A 22,389-nucleotide genomic window follows, 5' to 3' on the forward strand; every position below is an offset into this window, starting at 1 on the left:
GATGCACGCGTGCATTTGCGAAAAAATCCGTCCGAGAAAAAGATAACTGTACATTTAGGGTATCAAGGCGCAATGTGTAATACAACATGCACGCTACGCGATCTGCAAACATATTCTGCGCAACAAACTTGAGCACGAATCTACGCTGGTGCCTAATAGCGTTAGCAAGACGAGATCATTGCATATCGTAGGTGTGCGTCGAGAGTTTACGAGCGCCGCTGTAGCAATAACCACCCTGATATGCAGCCCTGATGTCCCGTGCCCTTTTTTTTCATGGCTTTCGTTTCCTAAGGATGATCTTCTTCTTTCGCGGGGCCTTCCCTCTGGAGCTTTTGTCCTCGGCTGCGCTCCTGTCCTGCAGCAACACAGCGTCCACACCTCGCTCCTCGGTTCCCGACCTGTCCACTGTAGGGGCGGCGCTCTGCTTGCGAATAATGCGCGGCGGTCTCCTTGCAGCCTTCTGGGTGTCAGCCGCAGGCTTGCAGCTGTCTGCCGCAGGCTTTGTCAGTAACGTCAGCATCGCCTCGTCCAACACCGTCGTGGTGCGGCTGTAACTCTCCGATGCCGCCGTAGAGGCAAGCGAGGCCTTTTCGGCGCGTTCCGCGGCCGCCTTCTCGTGCACATCCGTGATGATCGCCACCATGCACTGCATGCAAGTCGGCAAAAGAAAAGAATGCGTGAGCCGGTGCAAAATGGTCGGGTATGTAGCGTTTCAGTTTGTGAAGTTGACACCGGCTATGAGAGACGTCGTACTGCAGAGCTCGAGTTTAACTTATGGCACCTGGAGTTCTTCAACAACCACTCAAAACGCTCAGGCCGCGGACGCTCATTGTGTTTCGCCTCCAGACGAATTTAAAAGCGGCATCGATATATTCAAACAAGGCACCTGAGAAGTACTTGTATTTGGGCGTGTTGGTTCATAACTTTTCGGGAGGACACAGGGGCGCAATAAAAGACACGGACAGAGAAGTAGACAGGGACGAGCGCTTACTATCAACAGGCTTTATTCCACGTAGACCGTTAATATACCTTCGCTTTACCCAAGCGCCACTAAGCGAATCACAAGCACGTGAGTTCCAGAGAACACCAAAAGAATTCCGAAGGCAGGCGATTAGAGAAATCTATCTAAGAAAACCATTTCACATCGGCGAAGTATCACAGATGAATCACTGATGCAGTTATCTCCTTTTTTTCTAATGTAATAGGCTTCCACCAGTTCCCGTTCAATCTGATCGCGGCTTATCAACAATACTTTGCAGTCCGATAAGCGGGGAAAACAGGAGACATTAGTCTTTTTAGTGCATTCTTGGCAATGTTCCGGGAGATGGGAGCCTGTTTTCTTTAATGAGTTATTGTGCTCCAGAAGGCGCTGGTTGACCAACGTCCAGTTTGCCCGAAGCAAACCTTCCCGCAAGTGAGCGGGAACACATATACAATTCCTTTCTTGCAGGTTACGTGGGGCTTACGGTGTTTTACGCCACACTCTTGCCGTTTTTCTTTTATGGTTTATGGTTTATGGGGTTTAACGTCCCAAAGCGACTAAGGCTATGAGAGACGCCGTAGTGGAGGGCTCCAGAAATTTCGACCACCTGGGGTTCTTTAACGTGCACTGACATCGCACAGTACACGGGCCTCTAGAATTTCTCCTCCAAAGAAATTCCAGCCGCCGCGGCCGGGATCCAACCCGCGTCTTTCGGGTCAGCAGCCGAGCACCATAACTGCTGAGCCACCGCGGCGGCATCGTTTTTCTTTTCTTCTTATCCGTGCACATAGACCGGACAACTTTCGCGGAGCAGAAAAAACAACTTCTACTCCGTACCTCTTGGCTACCTTGTTGATGTTGTGGGAAGTTCTGTGTACGTATGGTACCACCTCCGGCCTTGAACACTTCGTTGGGTCTTTCGCATTGCTCCGCTTGCTGCCCTTCAAGTTTTTTACCAAGGACTGCGTCACAGCAAGAATGAGAGAATCAGGGAAGCCTGCCTTTTCCAGCCTTGAGACCTGTGACAAGAAGCCAGCGAGCGCAGCGTGGTGACAGGACTTCGTTAGTGCAGAAGAAATACATTGTAAAGTGATAGCCTTTTTGACCGTCTTAGAATGATTGGAATGAAATGGTAGCAAATCTTTCTATGCGCGCGCACAATGCCACCAGCAAAAATGTGAAGGGTGAAATGTTAAGGTGATATCTAAAAAGTGCAGTTGGTTATCACTGCTTGGCTTTTCATGGGTAAAGGTGAGTCCCATGCCTTCCCTTCCAAACGTATCTAAAATATCAGCTACGGCCTCGTCAAAATGTAGATGACTACCTGGTTCTGTTAAAGGAAGGTGATTTTAGTTTTGAATGTAGATGACTACCTGGTTCTGTTAAAGGAAGGTGATTTTAGTTTAGACGACGCCGTAGCTGATGTTTTAGATACGTTTGGAAGGAAAGGCATGGGACTCACCTTTACCCGTGAAAAGCCAAGCAGTGATAACCAACTGCAGTTTTAGATATCACCTTAACATTTCACCCTTCACATTTTTGCTGGCGGTATTGTCCGCGCGCATAGAAAGATTTGCTACCATTTCATTCCAATCATTCTAAGACGGTCAAAAAGGCTATCACTTTACAATGTATTTCTTCTGCACTAACGAAGTCCTGTCACCACGCTGTGCTCGCTGGCTTCTTGTCACAGGTCTCAAGGCTGGAAAAGGCAGGCTTCCCTGATTCCCTCATTCTTGCTGTGACGCAGTCCTTGGTAAAAACTTGAAGGGCAGCAAGCGGAGCAATGCGAAAGACCCAACGAAGTGTTCAAGGCCGGAGGTGGTACCATACGTACACAGAACTTCCCACAACATCAAGAAGGTAGCCAAGAAGTACGGAGTAGAAGTGGTTTTTTCTTCTCCGCGAAAGTTCTCCGGTCTATGTGCACGGATAAGAAGAAAAGAAAAAATTACCGACGATTACGTTACTTCCTAATGCGAAATTTGAGCGCAGCAAATAAGCTGTTTCACCTTTTCGATAGTGAGTCAACCCCAGCTGCGGAGTTGGTTTCAGGGACAACGCCGCCGATGCCGACACAAACAATATGATACCCTCGATTCCGCAGCGCTAAGAACCAGGTCTAGCCGTGGGAAGGTGGTCACGTATTCGTCGACGTGCCGGGGCCTACGTGAAATAACCGGCGCGTCGGCAACTGAAGATCACCCTATCCGCCACACAAGAACAGGGGGGGGGGGGGGACCCTTTCCTCCTCTTTCTGCATGGCGGCGACGGTGTTCTATGCAGTCACGTTATCTTGACTCTCTAGCGGCGTCAGCGGCATCCAGCGGTATCAGTCGGTCGTTATCAGTCGGTCGCTGCTAGCGCTGGGGGGATGAAAGGGGGGCGGAGCTGGTTACGAGGCCGACGCCGACGACGACGCGAAACCCAGGAACGGACGCCAAAGAGCTGCGCTCTAAAATTAGGAGTCACTTTGGCGACTAAAGTGGTGCAAGGCGAAAGCCTTAGTACAGCATTCTGTCACGAATGTGGTTGTGAATGATGAATCAAGTGCTGCCAGCGAATGACGCGTCCATTGGCTGTCTGCGTGTGTTACTGATGTGTGGTTAACATGTTAAGCTTCGCCTGTAAGAGTGGAACGCGACAGCGTCTTGCAACGCTGCCCACAGAACACAGAACGCCACCGCCATTTCGGCTGTACGCCTTGCTGGACGGTAAATTTATTTTTTGAGGAAAGGATATGTATCTCTCTCGCATATCTGGGTGCACACCTGCACCTCGCCGTAAGGGAAAGGGGGAAGATGGGAGTGAACGAAGACGCCGTATTAGCTAGACGCGCCTTTGTTCATTCCAAACCATTCAGCTGGCATTACGGAGTGGCTAGCGTGCTCGTATCGCACTCCGGAGACCCTGGTTCGATTCCCCAACTCGACCAATTTCGTTCTCGGTTTTATTGATTTATGCGGTCTAACTAGAAAGGTTAATTAGGCTATTTCATATTTATATTATTGCATTTCTATCCATCGTGTTCTGTCATTAACCTGTCAATTGTTGGAACTGTCTAGGATGTTCGACACAACGTATATGAAACGAGCAACGTCTTACTGAGTGGGGAAGTGCGTGGTGGTGGAGGAAACGCGGCTTCGTACTTATCTGTTTTTTTTTCAGCAGCGTCTCCTTCCGCGGACGCTGTTGTCGCTGCGGCGCGCGTCTTTCTTTTCTTTTCTTCTGACCTCTTCATTCTCCTCTGAATTAGCCTTAATTGATTAATTAAGCAATTAACTAAACTCAGCCCAACTTAGTTGCAGCATCACTATACGATCCCTTTGATTGGTTGCATGGTTACTAGCCAAAGTACAATTGGCCCCATTTGAAATTCGCGCACTATGACGTCACGAGCATTTCGACCAATTGAAAAGCGTGACATTGGGGGCGGAGCTGGTTACGAGGCCGACGCCGATGACGACGCGAAACCCAGGAACGGACGCCAAAGAGCTGCGCTCTAAAACGGCAAGAGTGTGGCGTAAAACACCGTAAACCCCACGTAACCTGCAAGAAAGGAGTTGTATATGAGTTCCCGCTCACTTGCGGGAAGGTTTACGTCGGGAAAACTGGACGTTGCCTCAACCAACGCCTTCTGGAGCACAATAACTCATTAAAAAAACAGGCTCCCATCTCCCGGAACATTGCTAAGAATGCACTAAAAAGACTAAAGTCGCCTGTTTTCCCCGCTTATGGGACTGCAAAGTATTGTTGAGAAGCCGCGATCAGATTGAACGGGAACTGGTGGAAGCCTATTACATTAGAAAAAAAGGAGATAACTGCATCAGTGATTCATCTGTGATACTTCGCCGATGTGAAATGGTTTTCTTAAATAGATTTCTGTAATCGCCTGCCTTCGGAATTCTTTTGGTGTTCTCTGGAACTCACGTGCTTGTGATTCGCACAGTGGCGCTTGGGTAAAGCGAAGGTATATTAACGGTCTACGTCGAATAAAGCCTGTTGATAGTAAGCGCTCGTCCCTGTCTGCTTCTCTGTCCGTGTCTTTTATTGCGCCCCTGTGTCCTCCTGAAAAGGCACCTGAAACAGTAACAACCATCTCAAACACCGTGAACCTTGATTGTTTCGGAGCGCTCCCGTCTTGTAGCGCCGTAAAAGGGCAAGGGCAACGCGTCGGCGGTGGTTAACAAGCGACGTTAGCAAAGAACCGCAGAAGAAGCAACGTAACTCTTCAGGGAATATTTTCCTCTAAAGAGGGATCGTATCCGAAACTGGCATTGACAACAAAATCACAGAAAGAAATAGGAGTGCAAATAATGAACTTTCCTTTCGCCATTTTCGAACATTATCAATGAATGTTGCTAACATTAACACCACCAATTATGGTTTCACCCTTGATACCAAATAGGGTAGCGCGTACTTATAACTACGCTCCATTTATTTGGTAGCTAGAGCCCGGGCCGCTGCAGAAGCTACAGGGATCCCGGACTAGGGATCCCTCCTAGTGTATATAAGGGGCGGGCCCTTCCGGCTCGCCCCATCGGTTTCTCACTGTAAATTGAAGGAAAAGTTTTCCTCCTCCTCCTCCATTTATATTTCGCTTACTGTGTTATTTGTATCGTCTCTATAATTAGTTTTTTTTGGCCAGTTTGTGCCACTATATATGTGAGCATCTTTACGATGTGCCGCTCTTCCTCCTACCAAACCAAAACCGACGAGGGACTGTCGGCTGGTGACACTGTTTGCGAGCAGTTCGTTTCACGCTACCCTGTCATGTAATTTGTATGTTGAGAAATAAATCCATTCTGATTGTCATCATTTTTCATGAACTGTTTTCATCATTGGCGATACCTCCTTCTGCACCCTTTCACCAGTGAGTCATGTTTCCTAGGACTTCCACGCATTCCAAGAACAAAAATTTAAATACTCATGATTGGTTAATGTCTATGAATTATTGAATAATAACTAACAAACTCCCGATTTTTAGTTAATGACTGGTTAATGACTAGTTAGTCATCTCTAATTAGTCATCATGGGTCAATGACTAGTAAGTCATGATAGTTTAATGACAAACTAGATATGTCTAATTAGTTGATGAATGGTTAATCAGTAGCTTGGCATCACTAATTATTTATGACTAGTTAATGACTAGTTAGTTATAACATATGACTTGTAATGACTAGTTATGACTTTCACTTTAGATGCAACGGTCCTACATAGTCATGGCCGCGAGAATGAGCCATTAAAGGTTTCCACCTTAATATTAACTCCGGTTTATATCCGTTGTAAGAGATTCGCATTCCAGCGGCTCGAGGGGGATGCACACGTACGTCGGCGAAATTAGTGAAGTTTCATTTCGCGATATGTCATAAACGGAATCATAGATTGTTTAAAAAGTAAATAAAAGTTAGTTGCGCAAAATATATCTTTTTTTGCACCTAATCTGCATTGAAAGTCGGCGCCTTGTGAGCGGTCATTACATTCTCACAACGGACGTTGCAGTATAATCTGCTGGCCCGAATTGCTTGCATTTCATTTCTTTGCAAACAAACATGATTACTTACTAGCCAAAAACTGCCATTCAGAACGGTTTCTCGTTCACCGCGAAGTCAAGTGCGAGAGGTTTAGCAGGATGAAAGGTTAAATTTGCGCATTATAACTTCGCTCCAAGCAAACATTGTTCTGGAATGCAAACATTTCGCATGCTTTGCTTCTCATACTTTCGAATTATGTTGCTTTACAGCCATCTCACCTGACCTGTGATTCCCACTTTTTTTCTCCGCACACTTTCTCGAGCAAAGCCAAATAGACGCTCCCCTTTTGTAGAGTGAGCAGAACACCTGGGAACACGACAGGCCCTCATAGCTCGATCTCCGACTGCTGCATCAGGCTCACTACACGAGCTCACTTCAAGAAAAGAAGCGTGACTCAATGGGCGAACTTGCATATACTTTCGCCTCGATTTTGCATCTTTCGAGCATTCTCCGCTGCTTTTCTTCGCCCGATTGGACAGGCACCACTACATAATAAAATAGTTTTTAGGCGCAAAAAAAAACAGACAAGACACATAGGTAGGTGACAGGACGATGGCGCTTCGTCCTGTCACCTACCTATGAGTATTGTCTGTTTTTGCGCCTGAAAACTATTTAATTATGAACCAAAACCAACTAGCCCAGCAGCAAGTGCTCTTAGACGCATCACTACGCAGCAGCCTCAGTACACAACGAACCTTCTGCGCACCAGGCTGTCAGAAGTCGCGTGTTTTGTCCAGACCACTAGCACGTGCGCCGATGACTCAGGCCAGTAAAGCTGTAATGATTCTGCAGTGTATTGCTGGAAGGGAATGCGAGGATGAAAACCAGTCAGGTGGTATCCAAATTTTCCGAGCGTTCCCACAGAACCTGATGACAAAGACGTTTCCTAGTAAGGCTCATATATTATTTAGGCGCCCTCTCGCTGGTAAGCGAGTATGTGAGCTTTCGTCAGGCATTTTGTTCAATTTATTTATCTTTATGTCACGAAAGTATTCTACCCCCTCCCCCCCCCCCCCCCCAACACGTCCATTCCCTGTCCACACCCCCCCATGCCCCCGCCCCTACTTTTTTGGGAGAGCTCCCTATGAAAATCGTGGCGGCGTACCTACATCTTGTGTGTCAGTAAGCAAAGAAGTTGCGACTGCGTGCCGCCATCAAAAGGAGCGTTTTCTTCTTCACTACAAAGAAAAAAATCTGTGCCTCTCCCATAACCGAAAGTAAAGTAAGCATGAAATGTTTACGGGCATAACACATTGGTTGAAATTATGGAAGCGTCTCATGATGACCCCTCCTCAGGACATTTGGGGTTCAGTCGAACGCTCCCGCGAATACGTTCGAAGTACAATTGGCCACAACTCGACAAGACCGTTCGCCATTACACCAGAACCTGCCGCGAGTGTCAACGACGCAAGACCCCACCGTGAAACTTTTTTTGACGTCACCACTGGATTACGTCACACAAAATTGACGACGAAGTAATGACAAATTACTAATTAGTCAGTAATTACTGGTTAATGACTAAAACTAATTGGCTCTCAATTAATGGCGCTTAAGCTTCGCCCTTAGGAGTGGAATGCGACAGCGTGTTGTATCTCCGTAACCGACCGAGAGTAGAGTAAGCATGAAATGTTTACGGGCATAACACATAATCATGGCGTTGTCGGCAGGGGCGAGCAGTCTTCTGCTGTGGCGTATCACTCGCAAAGAGATCGCTTTCCGCAAGACGCTACCTCTCCTTTCTGCAGGCTCATTGCTCGGCTTAAGCAGCTGTGACGGCGGCGGTATTGAAATGCAGGACGATGCAGAAGCGTACGCGGACACGACGAGACGCAGGCCTGAGAAGAATGTATATGCAGCGCGTTCGAAACTGTCTAAAGTGTGTAGAGGGGAAAGCGTTTTCCGCACCACTTTGCCTATGTGACACTGGTGACATCACCACTGGATTACGTCACATATAATTGATGACGAGATAATGAAAAATTACTAATTAGTGACTAATTACTGCTTAATGAGTAAATAATAATTAATTGCTATTTAATGACGCTTAAGCTTCGCCTTTAGGAGTCGAACGCGACAGCGTGTTGTAGCGCTGCCAGACAGTCCACGGAACGCCACCACCCGTTCGGCGCGATGCCTTGCCCTTTGAACGCGACGCTTTTTGAGGAAAAGAAATTACACAGTAATTCTCTGTCATCTCGGTGGACACCCGAACCGACTGTAAAGGAAGGGAGGAATGCCCCCCCCCCTCCCCGTTCGGCGCGAAGCTACCGGCGCTTGTATGCCGGTCCTGTAGGAGGGCTTAGAGAGTCTCGTTAAATCACGTGCGGTGCCCGGATGCTGTCGTTTCAGCTCCCGGATGTGTGGAATTCATTCAATAAAACTTGGGTTGGGCCTAGTTGGTACATGATGTTGTGAAGGTGTATTCATTGCCCGGATGTTGGCTCTCGGTCTCGGCGTGACGTCACCACACTGCCGACAACGGGAGCTAAAAGCATGTCATGCATAAAAAGCCCCCCGGCCCCTTTCCTTGGTGTCACGTTGCCACATCAGTAAAATTCGTCCCACATGTTTGTGGGCAGGATTTTCCAAGAGTTTACTTTTTTTGCCTCTTTTTGATGACAGATGCAGGGATGAGAGTTTGTCTGTCCTGCTGACTAGTCCATGTCTTTCGGCGCGCTTTACGTCGAACGCGGCTTTCCAGCTAGCCCAGACCCATACCCTAATGAGAGATCTATTGCCTGGCCCGACTACTACTGATTGAGACCACAAGCCTGCGTCTTTTGGAAACTGGAGCAGGCAGTGCCGCGGAAGCGAGGAAGGCGGCCCGCGTTGCTCTGACTCCGTTTTTTAGTTTAGCTTGGCAGGGATAATAGCATTCAAACGAAGTGGTTATCATAGGCTTATTTTGTGAGGTTACTTTGTGAATCGGTCGCTATTGATAATTGTTTTAGTGAAGTTCTGAAAAGGAAAATAATACATAAGTTAAAGTTGTCCTGGAATTAGGCTACTTATCCATTACGAATCAGCAAAACGTCTCCTCATCGCTTCAACAATCTACATGCAGTCAACACCGTTCAGAAAAAAAAATTCAACTCAACCTTTTGGATGATTTTTTCGCGGAACAAGTAGCTGTGATAATATTACCAATAGGTTTCAGACATATCACAGCTGTACAGCTCAGAACAGTGTGGCGACGCACCGTTTGGGAGAGAAATTTGCCATTACTGCGTGCAGTTTTCCGCATATAGAATAAGATGAAGATATCGGAAAGAATGTAGAAAAATGGGTTGTGAACTACGCAGAAATAGTTATATTTGGTAGGTCATCCTCCGCGCTGCTGGCCTACCCGAGCAAATTAGCGCCCTGTGAACAGCCCTTACGCAAGCACAACAAATGCAGCATAATTCTACTGAATTCGGCGACCATGACACTTAAAATTGCAAAGACTGATGAACACCAAATAACAGCGCTCCTTTTTCATGAGGGTAGCTGATTGGGCAAGTTGGCTGTTCATTATGGAGCCTGCAGCGCCTGCTAGTTGCGCCTGCGTAAGATGGTTGGGTGTGTACACCCCGCTCTGTTTCACGCGCACCTCGGGGTGCTAGTTTAATGAATTACTGGGCTCCCTCAAACAGCTTCTCCGGTTGTTCGCTCTGCGGTTCCGCGCTCTGCGTGGCGGCGGCAGCCTGTGCTTCTGGTGGTTGCCGCATCCAGATGTCGCCACAGGGATGGTCTTTAGCTCCGGGGTGGGAAGCGAATGCTGTGTGTGCCGAGACAGCAGTGTGTGTGCAGTCATGCCCACTAGCCGGACGCTGCGGGTCCCCAAGCTGCTGTCGCTTCCGCTGCCATGTAATGAAGAATACCTGCGCCACAACTTGTTCTCGCCGGGTCGTTCTGGCCATAGCGAGTAGTGTCCCCGTCCTGCGCGGACTAACCGTCCTGAACTACGCCCCTTCGTGCTTTATGTGACATCTATATCCTCGTTTTATTCTTCTTCCATACCCCTAAGTGTGCAAATGTGTTACTACGTTGTATTACTCTAAAGCGTGCTCGAGCTGTAGAGAATGATATACTGGGAAACATTCCGCAGAGTCGATAAACGACCAGAATCGACGACACCAAAGCATGCGCAGTTTGTGCGGAAGGTCGAGCCAGCTATGCGTTGTCTACTGTGACGTCATCCTGGCGCTTGGCTTGCGGAGGTAGAAAACGTTGAATGCAAAGGCTGTACTCAAATATAAAGCAATTTTTCTCGCAGCTCCAAAGCAGCGCAGTATTTCTGCGATATATAATTCTCTAATTTGAAATTCCGCTTAAAAATTCTTTTTTTCTGGGATGCAAAAGTAATGCAGGGGAGACGTCTCTTCTAGTTCTGTCCACATTCTAATCTAAACCTTTAGCCCTCTTCACCTAGACAATTGTATTTTGTCTGAATTTCAATAAATTTCAAACCCATGGAAACCCACGGGCGATTATTCAGCGAAAGTATGAGGAACTTGTCGAACCGTTTCTCCGGCTTGGAGCGTTTTTGTATCGCTGTCACACTCGCCCGATGCTGGGTCTGTTTGTATAGAAATCAAACCATGCGTTATCACATTCGCATGCCCTGTGATTCATGGTCGTCGATGGTCATGTCCAGACATGATCGTCGTCTTGATATGAGGCATCACGTTTATATTTGCTGGGGATTGTTTTGTATGGCAGCCGTTGCCGTGTATAGTGACGAGTACGTGCATGATGAGGTGTGCTAATCATGACACATGATGTGTGATCACGACAAGCATGGAATGTCATGACTAATAACATAGAGAGCATTACATCACATACAGGTGACGCTACCAAGCTGGAACTGACGTTACCAAACGGCATAAGACGCCCGGAAGTTAGCCTTCGAGCCATGAGTAGCAACAGGAAATGTCGCCGCCAAGCCTGAAGTGACTTCAACAAACCATTAGTAGCCCAGAGAAGACGTCACCGAACAGGAACTGTTGCGAGAACAGTTCGACTACTACCTTGTGGTATCGAAAGCAAGCCTACGCGTTATCCGAAGTCCTTAAGTTTATCCAGATAGCAGAACGAACCGGTACAGGCGTTGCCAGAATTAATCTGGTCGCGAGACGTATCTTCCGGTCACATTTCTGATTTAGTTAGGCCACTTCCGGGTTGGCGGCAGCATTATGCGACTTCACGCTCGCTCAGCATGACAAGTTATGACACGCTTGTTACGGCCTGGCATCACGTGTCATGCTTAGTACTCCATGAAAGACGCACATATCTCTTCGCTACACAAATACAATGGTTTCATACACACAGGTTAACTGCACTAAATGAGTGATTTTGACTGATGCTTTTACGTGATGTCTCTCCCAGACGACTTTTGCACTGTGGAAAAACTTTATTAAGAAATAAAGTGAATACATTTTTCAGAAAAAGTCCTTTTATGTAACTGCCAGAAAAAATTCCAGAGGATTACGTTACTTCCTAATGCAAATTTGAGCACAGCTCATCAGCTCTTCCAGCTTTCCGATAGATTAAGGCAAAAGAATTCGAACAAGACATATATGTACAATTGCAGGCTTGTTAATTTTCCCACATATTCCTTCTTCACGAAACACTTCACTAACAGTTCTCCATTGTCATGAAGGAAGCTTTGTGGACAGAGAAATAGATGGATATATGCTCGACTTGCTGCACCAATGCCTGGTTCTCAAAGGCGAGGTCAGCGCAAGTATTTCGCGAGGTTGTCACAGCTGTGGGAGCCGTTACGAGCGAGAGAAACGGGATGTTCTGACGGCCTCTTTTCCTCCTCCTCCTCCTACTCCTCCCAAGGCTTCCTCTCCATCGACACCCAACCCGGTAGAAACCGAGTTACGAACCCAGATAGCAGCCCTAAAAGCGCAGATCGAGGTGCCAACGAGGAAACTAGAAAGTTCGCCAGCTAAACCCCAGCCACCTCAGCAAGAGGAGGCGATGGAAAGCGACGCGGAACCTTGTCTGGAAACCAAACTAGAAGCTTTGATGAGAAGGGTGCAGGAATCCATTCCCACCACAGCCTCACAACAGAAAGCGAAAGCGATGACGGTTCGCAAGTACGCTAACACGAGGAGACTCCAGAATCCCCGAGACTACAGGATGCGTAGGCTGATGAGCGAGGACGAGGAGGAAGAGCAGCAGCAGCAATTTCCCCTTCAGAATAACAACAATCTCCAGATACAACTTGGCAAGACAAACTAAACTAAAGAGAATCCCTTAATATTAACTCGGTGGAATTAAAATCCAGGACTAAGAGAGCGCACCTTAGGGTGCACCTGTGTACGTACGGGCGTACTCCAGCATTAGTGGCCGTACAGGAATCTGGCGGGAACGTGAGTCTCACCAACTACAAAACGTTTCTACTCGACCCCCTAACGTGCATCTTCGTGCCCAAAAATTTCACTGCAAATTTGGTAGATCTGCAATCACAAACCAGCTTTTCGCACGTGATGGTGACTCCTCTGGCAATCAAGGAGGAGGATTCGCCGCTCCACATCCTGAACGGGTACTGGCCACCTAAAGGAAAAAACGTAACCTTCTCCACACTCCTGAGCAGAGCTATCAGAGAAGCGGGACGAGACCCGCTACTCGTAATGGGATAGAGAGGACATACGAGGACGGAAGCTAGCGGAGGCGGCGTCCACGTTAGGCCTAACGCTACACACCCACCCGACGTGCCCCACGCGGATAGGGAACTCAGCTCAGAGGGACACGTGTCCCAACTTAACCTTCACGAAAAACGCGAGTCGAGTGGAGTGGACGAATCCGGAGGAAAGCCTCGGTAGTGACCACTCCCTGATCAACATAGCGATCAGTACGAAACCCCTTACCAGACCGACGGGGCACACCGCTGCCCGACTGGACGAAATGCAGAAAGGAATACGACGTCAGCTCCATCCAAAAGCAGAACTATTAATCTTGGACCAAACAGCGGCTGGCCAACCTGCATTCGACGGAGACGCAAGTAAAGATCTCAGAGACGGCGACCGACGTGGACACCCACCTCCTCCACCTCTCGGCAGCCTGACGCAGCAAGCTCAAAAGATCGCGCAGACAGAAGCATATCTGAAGGCTAAAAGCTCGGAAAGCGACGATCACTAAAGAGGTGGCGGAATACGCGGCGCAACTCGCGTACGCGAACTGGGTACCCGATTTTAATCCGGTCTATACATTCAAAGATATTACAACATGTTATGAAAATTGTCATCGCCTTTACCCTAGCCCATGTAAAGGCCTGAAGAAGGCGGATGCCTTCATATAACTGCCTTCATACTGCAGCGCATATAATTGCGCTGCAGTATGTATAAAATAAATGAGCGGCTCCTTCTCCGCCTTCTCACCAATACATTGCTGTGCCCGGCAGCGCTAAAACATTTTGACCCCTCCTTTAGCGGCAGCTGCCCACAATGTAGTGCAGTGTATTCTGACACCTATCACATGGTGTGGGCCTGCCCCTCCAACCCCGCTATTCCCCCCATCCCCAACCTAACCCGGGAGGACTGGGAGGCGAACCTGCTCGGCTGCCACAACTTACAGGCCCAACAAGCCTTAGTCGGGCGCGCCCGGGCGGCGGCCACCGCCACTGGGGTCCCATACTAGGGACCTCCAACTAGTGTTTGTAAGGATCGGTCCCTTACGGGCTGATCCAAACATACCTCCTGTTCATTCTTAATAAATGTTTTCACCACCAACTGGGTAGATAGGTACAGCGGGGCCGCTAGTCAGATGTCTAGCAAAAACACATGGCGTTTCTTCCGGGCACTCACAGATCCAAACCAGACGCGCACCGAGACGCAGAAGCACCTGCACAGAGCGATACACACAATTCAAGGAAATACGGCCCACCTCGCCGTTATGTGCTTTCCGTCTGGTCCAGGTGTCCACCGAGAGGTTTGAGACAGATACCGCGCATTTCCTTTCCTCAAAAACCAATTTACAAATTTTACCCTCTGCTTTCCAAGCCTCCGCTGAGTCCGCTCTATTGGTTTCGCAGCTGTGGGAGACAGATACTGCGCATTTCTTTTCCTCAAAAAAATAACGAATACACTTCGGAAATTCTAAAGTGTGCTAGGCGAAAGCCTTGTGGTCAACCCACTGTCGCTTCGGTGAACTGCTTGGCGGCGAATCCCTGGGCCGCTTCGGAGCCATGCGTCTCACTCACTCGACTACAAGGAAACGTCTGGCGAAGGAGCGGCGGTGCAGTTGTCACCGCCGACGTGTGCGCGCTTGTTCTACCGCTAATGTGTGGCGTCGCGGTTGCTATGCATAGCTGCGCCCCCCAGCTGCGCGCCGGTTGCTAAGGAGGGCAGGTGGTTGCGCTTTTACTTTCTCCTTTCCAAGTTCCCGCTCATTGCTTCCACTGCTGGCTAAAAAGGACAACGGTGACTGCTACACTGCGAAACACTGAAACGGGGCCTAATAGCTGCGCTCTAAAATCTGCTTCCTATATTTAGGCAGGTAGGTAAACAATACTATTGATTCTTGAAAGAATCAGGCACTTTTACGCTTCGGGGACCTCTCGGCAATTCAAAAAGTTTTAGTACCGGCTTCGCATTCCAAATAGTCTACCTCAGCAAGCCAAGCGCCAGGAAAGTGCTCGGAGACTGTGCCACAGCGCAGTTCGCTAACCGCTTCCCTTTCGCCATGCAGATCATCATCTGTCTAATCAGCAACCTGCTGATTCCCGCCCTGGCTTGTGTATCTCCGGGTGCCTCGTCAGGACGGGCCTTCCACTGCCACGAAGATGGGGCGGCCATATGCCACCCCTTCCCCGGTTTCAACTCATCGCCATTTCCGTCAATCTTATTCCTGGAACCTGAGATGCCTGTCCTCGAACAACCCTGGAAAGCCTCATCGCCATCAAGAGCAGCCAATCCGCCAGCTATAAATGAGGAGCCACCGTCGACGCAGTTTTGTGGGCTCGGAGACTGTGCCACAGCGCAGTTCGCTAACCGCTTCCCTTTCGCCATGCAGATCATCATCTGTCTAATCAGCAACCTGCTGATTCCCGCCCTGGCTTGTGTATCTCCGGGTGCCTCGTCAGGACGGGCCTTCCACTGCCACGAAGATGGGGCGGCCATATGCCACCCCTTCCCCGGTTTCAACTCATCGCCATTTCCGTCAATCTTATTCCTGGAACCTGAGATGCCTGTCCTCGAACAACCCTGGAAAGCCTCATCGCCATCAAGAGCAGCCAATCCGCCAGCTATAAATGAGGAGCCACCGTCGACGCAGTTTTGTGGGCTCGGAGACTGTGCCACAGCGCAGTTCGCTAACCGCTTCCCTTTCGCCATGCAGGTCAGTCAAACATACGCACTCTATGCTAAAAAATCGAGCAATTACTTCTTGGTACAGCTCCCGAGCCCACAGTGTTGTGTCGCAATTGCTTCTGAATGTGCCCATGTTGTCCGCCTGTTACTAACCCTATCCGGTGATGTAGAAACAAATCCTGGCCCTGCTAACCTAGACACTGTCCTGGCCGAATTGCAAAAACTAACCGCAGGCCAAGCGCTACTTGTAGAAGAGATAAAGGATCTTAAAGTACAGCTGACAACAACAGACAAAACAATAAACGACCTTAACAACCGCATGATCGATTTAGAGGCCCACTATCACACCCTCATGCCCCTACGCCAAGACATAGAAACCCTGCAAGCGACCTCAACTGAAACAACTCACCTTGTTTCAGAGCTAGAGGCTCGCATTGATGATGCTGAAAACCGATCACGCCGTTGTAATCTGATCTTCTACGGAATCCCTGACACCACTACTAACGAGACATATGCTCAGTCTGAGGAACTAGTCATCCAGATTTGTCAAGAAAACTTACAAACTGATATTAACCCCGCAGACATAGAACGGGCACATCGTTTAGGGAAACATTCAGAGGACCGGAATCGCCCAATAATAGTAAAGTTCATGCACTGGAAAACTAAAGACGCTCTTCTATCAAAAGGCCGAATGCTGAAAGGAACAAAATTCAGTATAGGCGAAGACTTCACTCGCCCCGTCCAGAAAGCAAGAAAACATCTGCTGGCATTCGCTAAATCCAAATCAGTAGCTTACTCTCTACGTTACAAAACCTTGTGCATCGGCCCAAAACGGTACATTTTCGACGAGGCTTCGAACAGTGTCACAGAAATTCAGTAGCAATCATCCCGTTTCTTAAAGGTAAAAAACAAACCAAGACCCACATCTAGATTTAACCTTTCATTATCCGTAGTTTACACCAACGTTCGCAGTTATCTTCCAAAGCGAGAGCTCGTGTCCAACATCATATCATCAACAGGCAGCAATCTGGTCATCTTAACAGAAACCTGGCTAAAAAATTACGTAACCGATACCGAAGTTTTGGCAGACCTACCTGACTTCCAAGTTTTTCGAAATGACCGCGAAGGATCAAGGGGCGGTGGTGTTCTCATAGCCGTTCATAACCAAATTTTATGTACTATGATAAATATCAAATCAAAGCTTGAAATACTCTGGTTACTATGTCGAGCATCACCAAAAACAGTGCTACTGGGAGTCTGCTACAGGCCTCCCCATCCCACACCCGACTTTTGCAACGAACTCAATAATAACTTAATTCATCTGACAACAAGCTATCCAAACGCCTCCATTCTCCTTTTCGGGGATTTTAACTTCCCAAACATTGATTGGTGCAACCTCCCATCTTCTTCAATAGCAGGTCCTGTAGAGGAAAGGAATTTCATTGACATCTGTTTGAACTTTAATTTAACACAATTAGTGTCACAACCAACGCGCGTCACGCCTGAATCCGAAAACATTCTGGATCTTATTTTGACAAATAACCCGGATGCCCTACTTTCCGTTGCATATCTTCGAGGAATTAGTGACCATAATGTCATTCATGCTACCTTCTCATTTCCTGTAACACCAAATAAGACTCAAAAGAAAACTATAACACTTTACGAAAAAGGTAATTATGACGCGATAAATCATGAACTTGATACCTTTTTTCCCAGCTTCGAAGCTGCATGTCACACTCAAACGATCCAAGATAACTGGGCGATGTTTAAGAATAAGTTAAATGATTTGGCTAATAAATATATACCAACTGTTAACATTCGCACCAGCCACCAAAAACCCTGGTTTACTAAATCCTTAAAAAGACTAGAAAATAAAAAAAAGCGTCTCTATCGGGCGGCTAAAAACAACCCATCACGATTGCAAACCTACTACGAAGCCGAAGATGAATATTTGACTGCGATCCGCAGCGCAAAGCGTTTATTTTATGCTACTACACTTCCAAATTTGTTGCGCAGTAACCCAAGACAGTTTTGGCAAGTAATAAACCCTCACCCACAACGCGCTATCACTCTCACCAATGATTTACAAGAAACCATTACCGATGCTGAATGTGCCGACGCTTTCAATTCCGCATTTGCCACTGTTTTCACGAAAGAAATCGAAACGCCCTCTTCTTTTCCTTATTTCAATATGGAAGGTACCATGCCAAACATCACATTTTGTGAAGACGGAATTTCATCCATAATCCAGAAGACTAAACTGTCGTCATCATTTGGCATTGATGGTATTAACTCTAAAATTCTAAGGAACACGAGACACACGGTTACTTCATACTTGTCATTGCTGTTCTCCCAGTCACTTTCTTCAGGAACCATGCCAGATGATTGGAAAGTGGGAAAGGTCGTTCCAGTCTACAAAACAGGTAACAGAAACTCTCCATTAAATTACCGACCTATCTTCCTAACAAGCGTGCCATGCAAAATCATGGAACATGTCATCTACTCTCAAATTATTTCTTTGTTAGACTGTAACCATTTTTTTCATCCCTCGCAGCATGGGTTCCGCAAAGGTTTCTCCTGTGAAACCCAATTAGCTCTTTTTGTTCATGACTTACACACTAACATGGACACTAATGTGCAAACTGACGCAATCTATCTGGATTTTGCGAAAGCCTTTGATAAGGTGTCTCACCAGCGCTTGTTACTAAAACTTCAACTGCTAAACCTAGATCCTAACGTTATACTGTGGATACAGGAATTCTTGTCCAATTGTACGCAAATGGTTTTAATCAACAGTAACTTATCTAGACCCCTCCCAGTAACTACCGGCGTACCCCAAGGATCTGTCCTTGGTCCTCTGTTGTTTTTAATATACATTAACGATTTACCTCAGTGTATTTCTTCTAATATACGCATGTTCGCAGACGACTGCGTCATTTACCGCACAATCAAAAACATATCTGACCAACTGCTCTCCAGAACGATCTAATCAGCGTTTCAGACTGGTGCAACAATTCACTAATGACGCTAAATGCCAACAAATGTAAATGCATGCACTTCTCCCGCCGGCGCAGTCCCTTTTGTTTCCCTTACACAATTCTTAACACACCCCTGGAACTAGTGCAGTCTTACAAATACCTAGGTGTAACGCTCTCTCACGATTTGTCTTGGAGCACACATGTCACTAACATTATCGCCGCAGCTAACAAAACCTTAGGCTTTCTGAAACGTAAACTGCGAAACGCCCCGGAACATGTCAAATTACTAGCTTATAAATCACTTGTCAGGCCAAAACTGGAATACGCGTCGCCCATTTGGAATCCGCACCAAGCATATCTCGCCGACGCATTAGAATCAGTCCAAAACCGCGCTGTTAGATTTATTCATTCATCGTACTCATATAATATCAGCGTTTCATCTCTCAAAGCAGAATCTGGTTTATCATCGCTTTTCTGTCGACGTCGCCATGCTAGCCTTTCACTGTACCACAAGTTCTTTTTTTCGTCCCTTAATCAAGCACCACACATCACAGCAGCAGCACGCATATCATATCGAACCAGCCATGCACTTCAAGTTGCGCGCCCACGTGCCCGGACCACCACCTTCACTGCTTCATTTTTTTTCCGAACCGCCACAGACTGGAACGGCCTTCCCCACGAAATCGCTTCTACTACCTGCCCATCTTCGTTTTTGCAACTTGTATCTGACCATTTTTTCAATAACTGTTTACCATGATCCTTATTGTTTGTATAAAAACCCACCCCTTATGTAATGCCCCTACGGGGGACTTTTAAGGTAATAAACTGAACTGAACTGAACTGAAGTACCGTAGCAAAAGACGCGAGGCTGACTCTATCGTTCAACCTATGCGCCTAGTGTGGCCGATTCCCACAGTTATGGGCGGGGGCTTCGCAGAGCGTGACTCCCACGCTGCAGCATGTTCCCCTTAATAGCCGACCGTACTGTGCAATGCATCATATGCACTGCAATAAAATTTTTGATTAGTATCGCCTTGGCTCTTGGGCTTGGGCAGGGCATGCAATGCGAAGCTACGATAACGGCTGGTTTTTAAGGGTAACGGAGAGGATTCGAAGAGAGGGCAAGCGGAAAAGGAAGCGGCAGGGAGTTAACTGGGCAGATGAGATTAAGAAGTTCAGGTGTGCGATGGCCGCCGCTGGCAACGGTCAGGGTTAATTCGAGAGACATTGCACTAGCCCTTGCCTTGCAGTAGGCTTGGTCAGGGCGACGATGATGAGGCTTCCAGACTGAAGCAGTCTGAAGAAAACCTCCAACGAGACGAGAAGTACCAAATATGTATGTTTCTTAATAAGTAAAAAAATTTCAACCGTGCTCATAAAAGCACCTAAACGGCTTAAATTAATTCCCAGAGGCTACCTTGAAATCCTTCCTGTGTGCACGAAAAACATTCCCTCAACGCATCGTACCACTTCAATTAAGGAGGTAATAAATATTTTCATTGAACCAGGGAAAAAATCATTTTCGGGCAAAAATTATACCCTACTGAAGGAATAAAGCAAATTTCCAAAATGAAATGCTCTAAAGGACAAACGAGTTGATCCACATCACTGCATGTTTAGTGTGTAAGTGGTTGTTATCCGCCGGAACCAGATAACCTCGTTGATCTTGCAAAGTGCCGACTCGAATGTCATACCGCTACTGTGCTCAGTTTGCGCTCTTAGTCATGCACAGTGCATATTCATGGGCTCAAGATTTTCCAGGTATGCTAGGGCTACCTTTGCGAAACCTGTTGCACGGACGTATGTTTTGTGTACATTTTTTGCAGTGTATATGCCATATAGGCCGTTAATGGTAGAAGGACACAGCTTGCAAGATCAGCGAAATGGCGTGTAAGATATTGCGATTATTATCCTAGGCTAGGCGTCGCCTCTCAAGAAATGCGCTTGGTACGTCCGAGTGATATGGAAGCCGATATCAGGAGGGGGGGGGGAGCTATGTGAAGGGGGTGCACCGGCATTTTATTTGATGATTCGCAGGTGGTAGAAATCTCGCAGGGTTGTCCTCTAAAAAGAAAATTCATTCCATACAGTACGAAACGTCACGCATTTTTGTAAAGGTATTAACGCACACGCGCCCTTATCACTGATATTTCTGAGAAGCACCCAGGCGAACTTTGCGGAATAAATTTTTGAGACTATCAACGGGTTCGAGACCTCAAGAAAAATTCAGAATTCGCGAAATGAAAGAGCGGCACGAGAACCCCAGTTGCCTTTGCGTCCTACAGCATAGTAGAATGGTTGCCTGCAACCGCGAGTTACAATTCAAAGGGGTTTGGTGGACCTATGGTCGCCATACTCTCTGCGCTTATGAACGAGATAATATTAAATAACCAAAGCAAAAAAATTGCTTCAGCGTTCAAATTTAGTTCCAGTGCCTTCATCAACACCATGTCCTAACTGTGCGGCTCCTCTCTGGCATTGTGTTGCTGGCCGGAACTTCTTGTTCTAATGTGTTGCTTTTCTATTCTATGCTACCTGTGGTCGCGTAAGAACTGTCCAGCTCCACATAGCAGTGTACGATGCGCAGGCTAGCAGTGTAACTGGAGCCAATGTATTGCTCACCGTGAGGAATTTTCCCCAGGCCTCGACAGCAGCTGGCGTCATGTGCCGTTCATCTGTGGACTGCAGCGTATCGACCAGACACTGGCCCATCACCTCGAAGTGGAGTGGCCTGACCGCCATACGGCGCAGGTGTTCGGCCACGTTGCGCCGCACCAGTATCTCGAAGGTAGCCGGGTCGCGCAAGCTCTCCACCATGGAGGTGATGTGGTATCCGATGGAACACCCGTGCGCCCTGAACGTTGGGTCTTCCTTGAGCGCCGCGACTGTCTTCCCGCGGAAGGGCTTGAACAGTTGAATGTACTCGGGGTGCCTGATGAATAGGGAGAGGAAAAGGATGGCGCCGTACTCGGGGTTCTCTCTGCTGAATTTGCGCCACGTCTGCTGGACGAGCTGCACCTCGTTTTCCGTCAAGCCTGTGAGCTCGTCCGGCAACTCGCCGGTCTTGCGGTGAATGTTGCCCATATGCGCTCCACGACGTCTTTACGTGAAGAAAATGTACAGCCTCTGAGCTTGCTGGCATGGACTGTGCGGAGCGAGAAGAAGAGCGTGGTTGGGAACACCGATTAGGGCTTCTTCTTCTTCTTCTTCTGGATAAAGCGCACCGCTAGGGATTGATGCTCGCACCAGAAACGTTAAGGATTCTTTGATCTGCCTCAGAAAGAAGGCACTCTATGTTCATTATAGGAGCACATTATGTGGTTCTGCACTCACTGTGAATATCATGCATGAGGCAGCCTGACAGCACGTTTCACAGGAATGATATGAAATAGATATGAGTAGTTTCCTTTTTGTAATTGCCGAAAACGAGCAGCTGAAACTACGTTAGAATTATTTGTAATGCAAGAAAATTTGGGTACTTCAATTTCCGAAGACAAACCCAAGTCTTTAGTACATGGTCCAGTACAAGTATTTACTTTACATACGAACACAGCATGTTATAAGCAGCAGTTAGGATACCACTAAGTCTCATT

The 22,389-nt window shown here is 47.5% G+C and overlaps 2 protein-coding genes across 2 annotated transcripts; one reads left to right on the forward strand and one right to left on the reverse strand.

Moving 5' to 3' along the window:
• Positions 1-271: 271 nt before the first annotated feature.
• Positions 272-21,880, reverse strand: LOC149326586 (globin-like). The gene is made up of 2 exons (XM_089564623.1): positions 21,419-21,880; positions 272-646 (listed from the first exon to the last, which is right to left on the reverse strand). Exons 1-2 carry the CDS (start codon positions 21,878-21,880, stop codon positions 272-274), a joined length of 837 nt encoding a protein of 278 aa, XP_089420749.1.
• Positions 15,153-16,698, forward strand: LOC149326587 (uncharacterized). The gene has a single exon (XM_089563406.1). The coding sequence runs from the start codon at positions 15,193-15,195 to the stop codon at positions 16,696-16,698; it is 1,506 nt and encodes a 501-aa protein (XP_089419532.1). The 5' UTR covers positions 15,153-15,192.
• Positions 21,881-22,389: the final 509 nt, after the last annotated feature.

The sequence above is a fragment of the Amblyomma mixtum genome, chromosome 10 (genome assembly GCF_055824585.1).
Source record: "Amblyomma mixtum isolate Tamu chromosome 10, ASM5582458v1, whole genome shotgun sequence".
NCBI lineage: Eukaryota > Metazoa > Arthropoda > Arachnida > Ixodida > Ixodidae > Amblyomma > Amblyomma mixtum.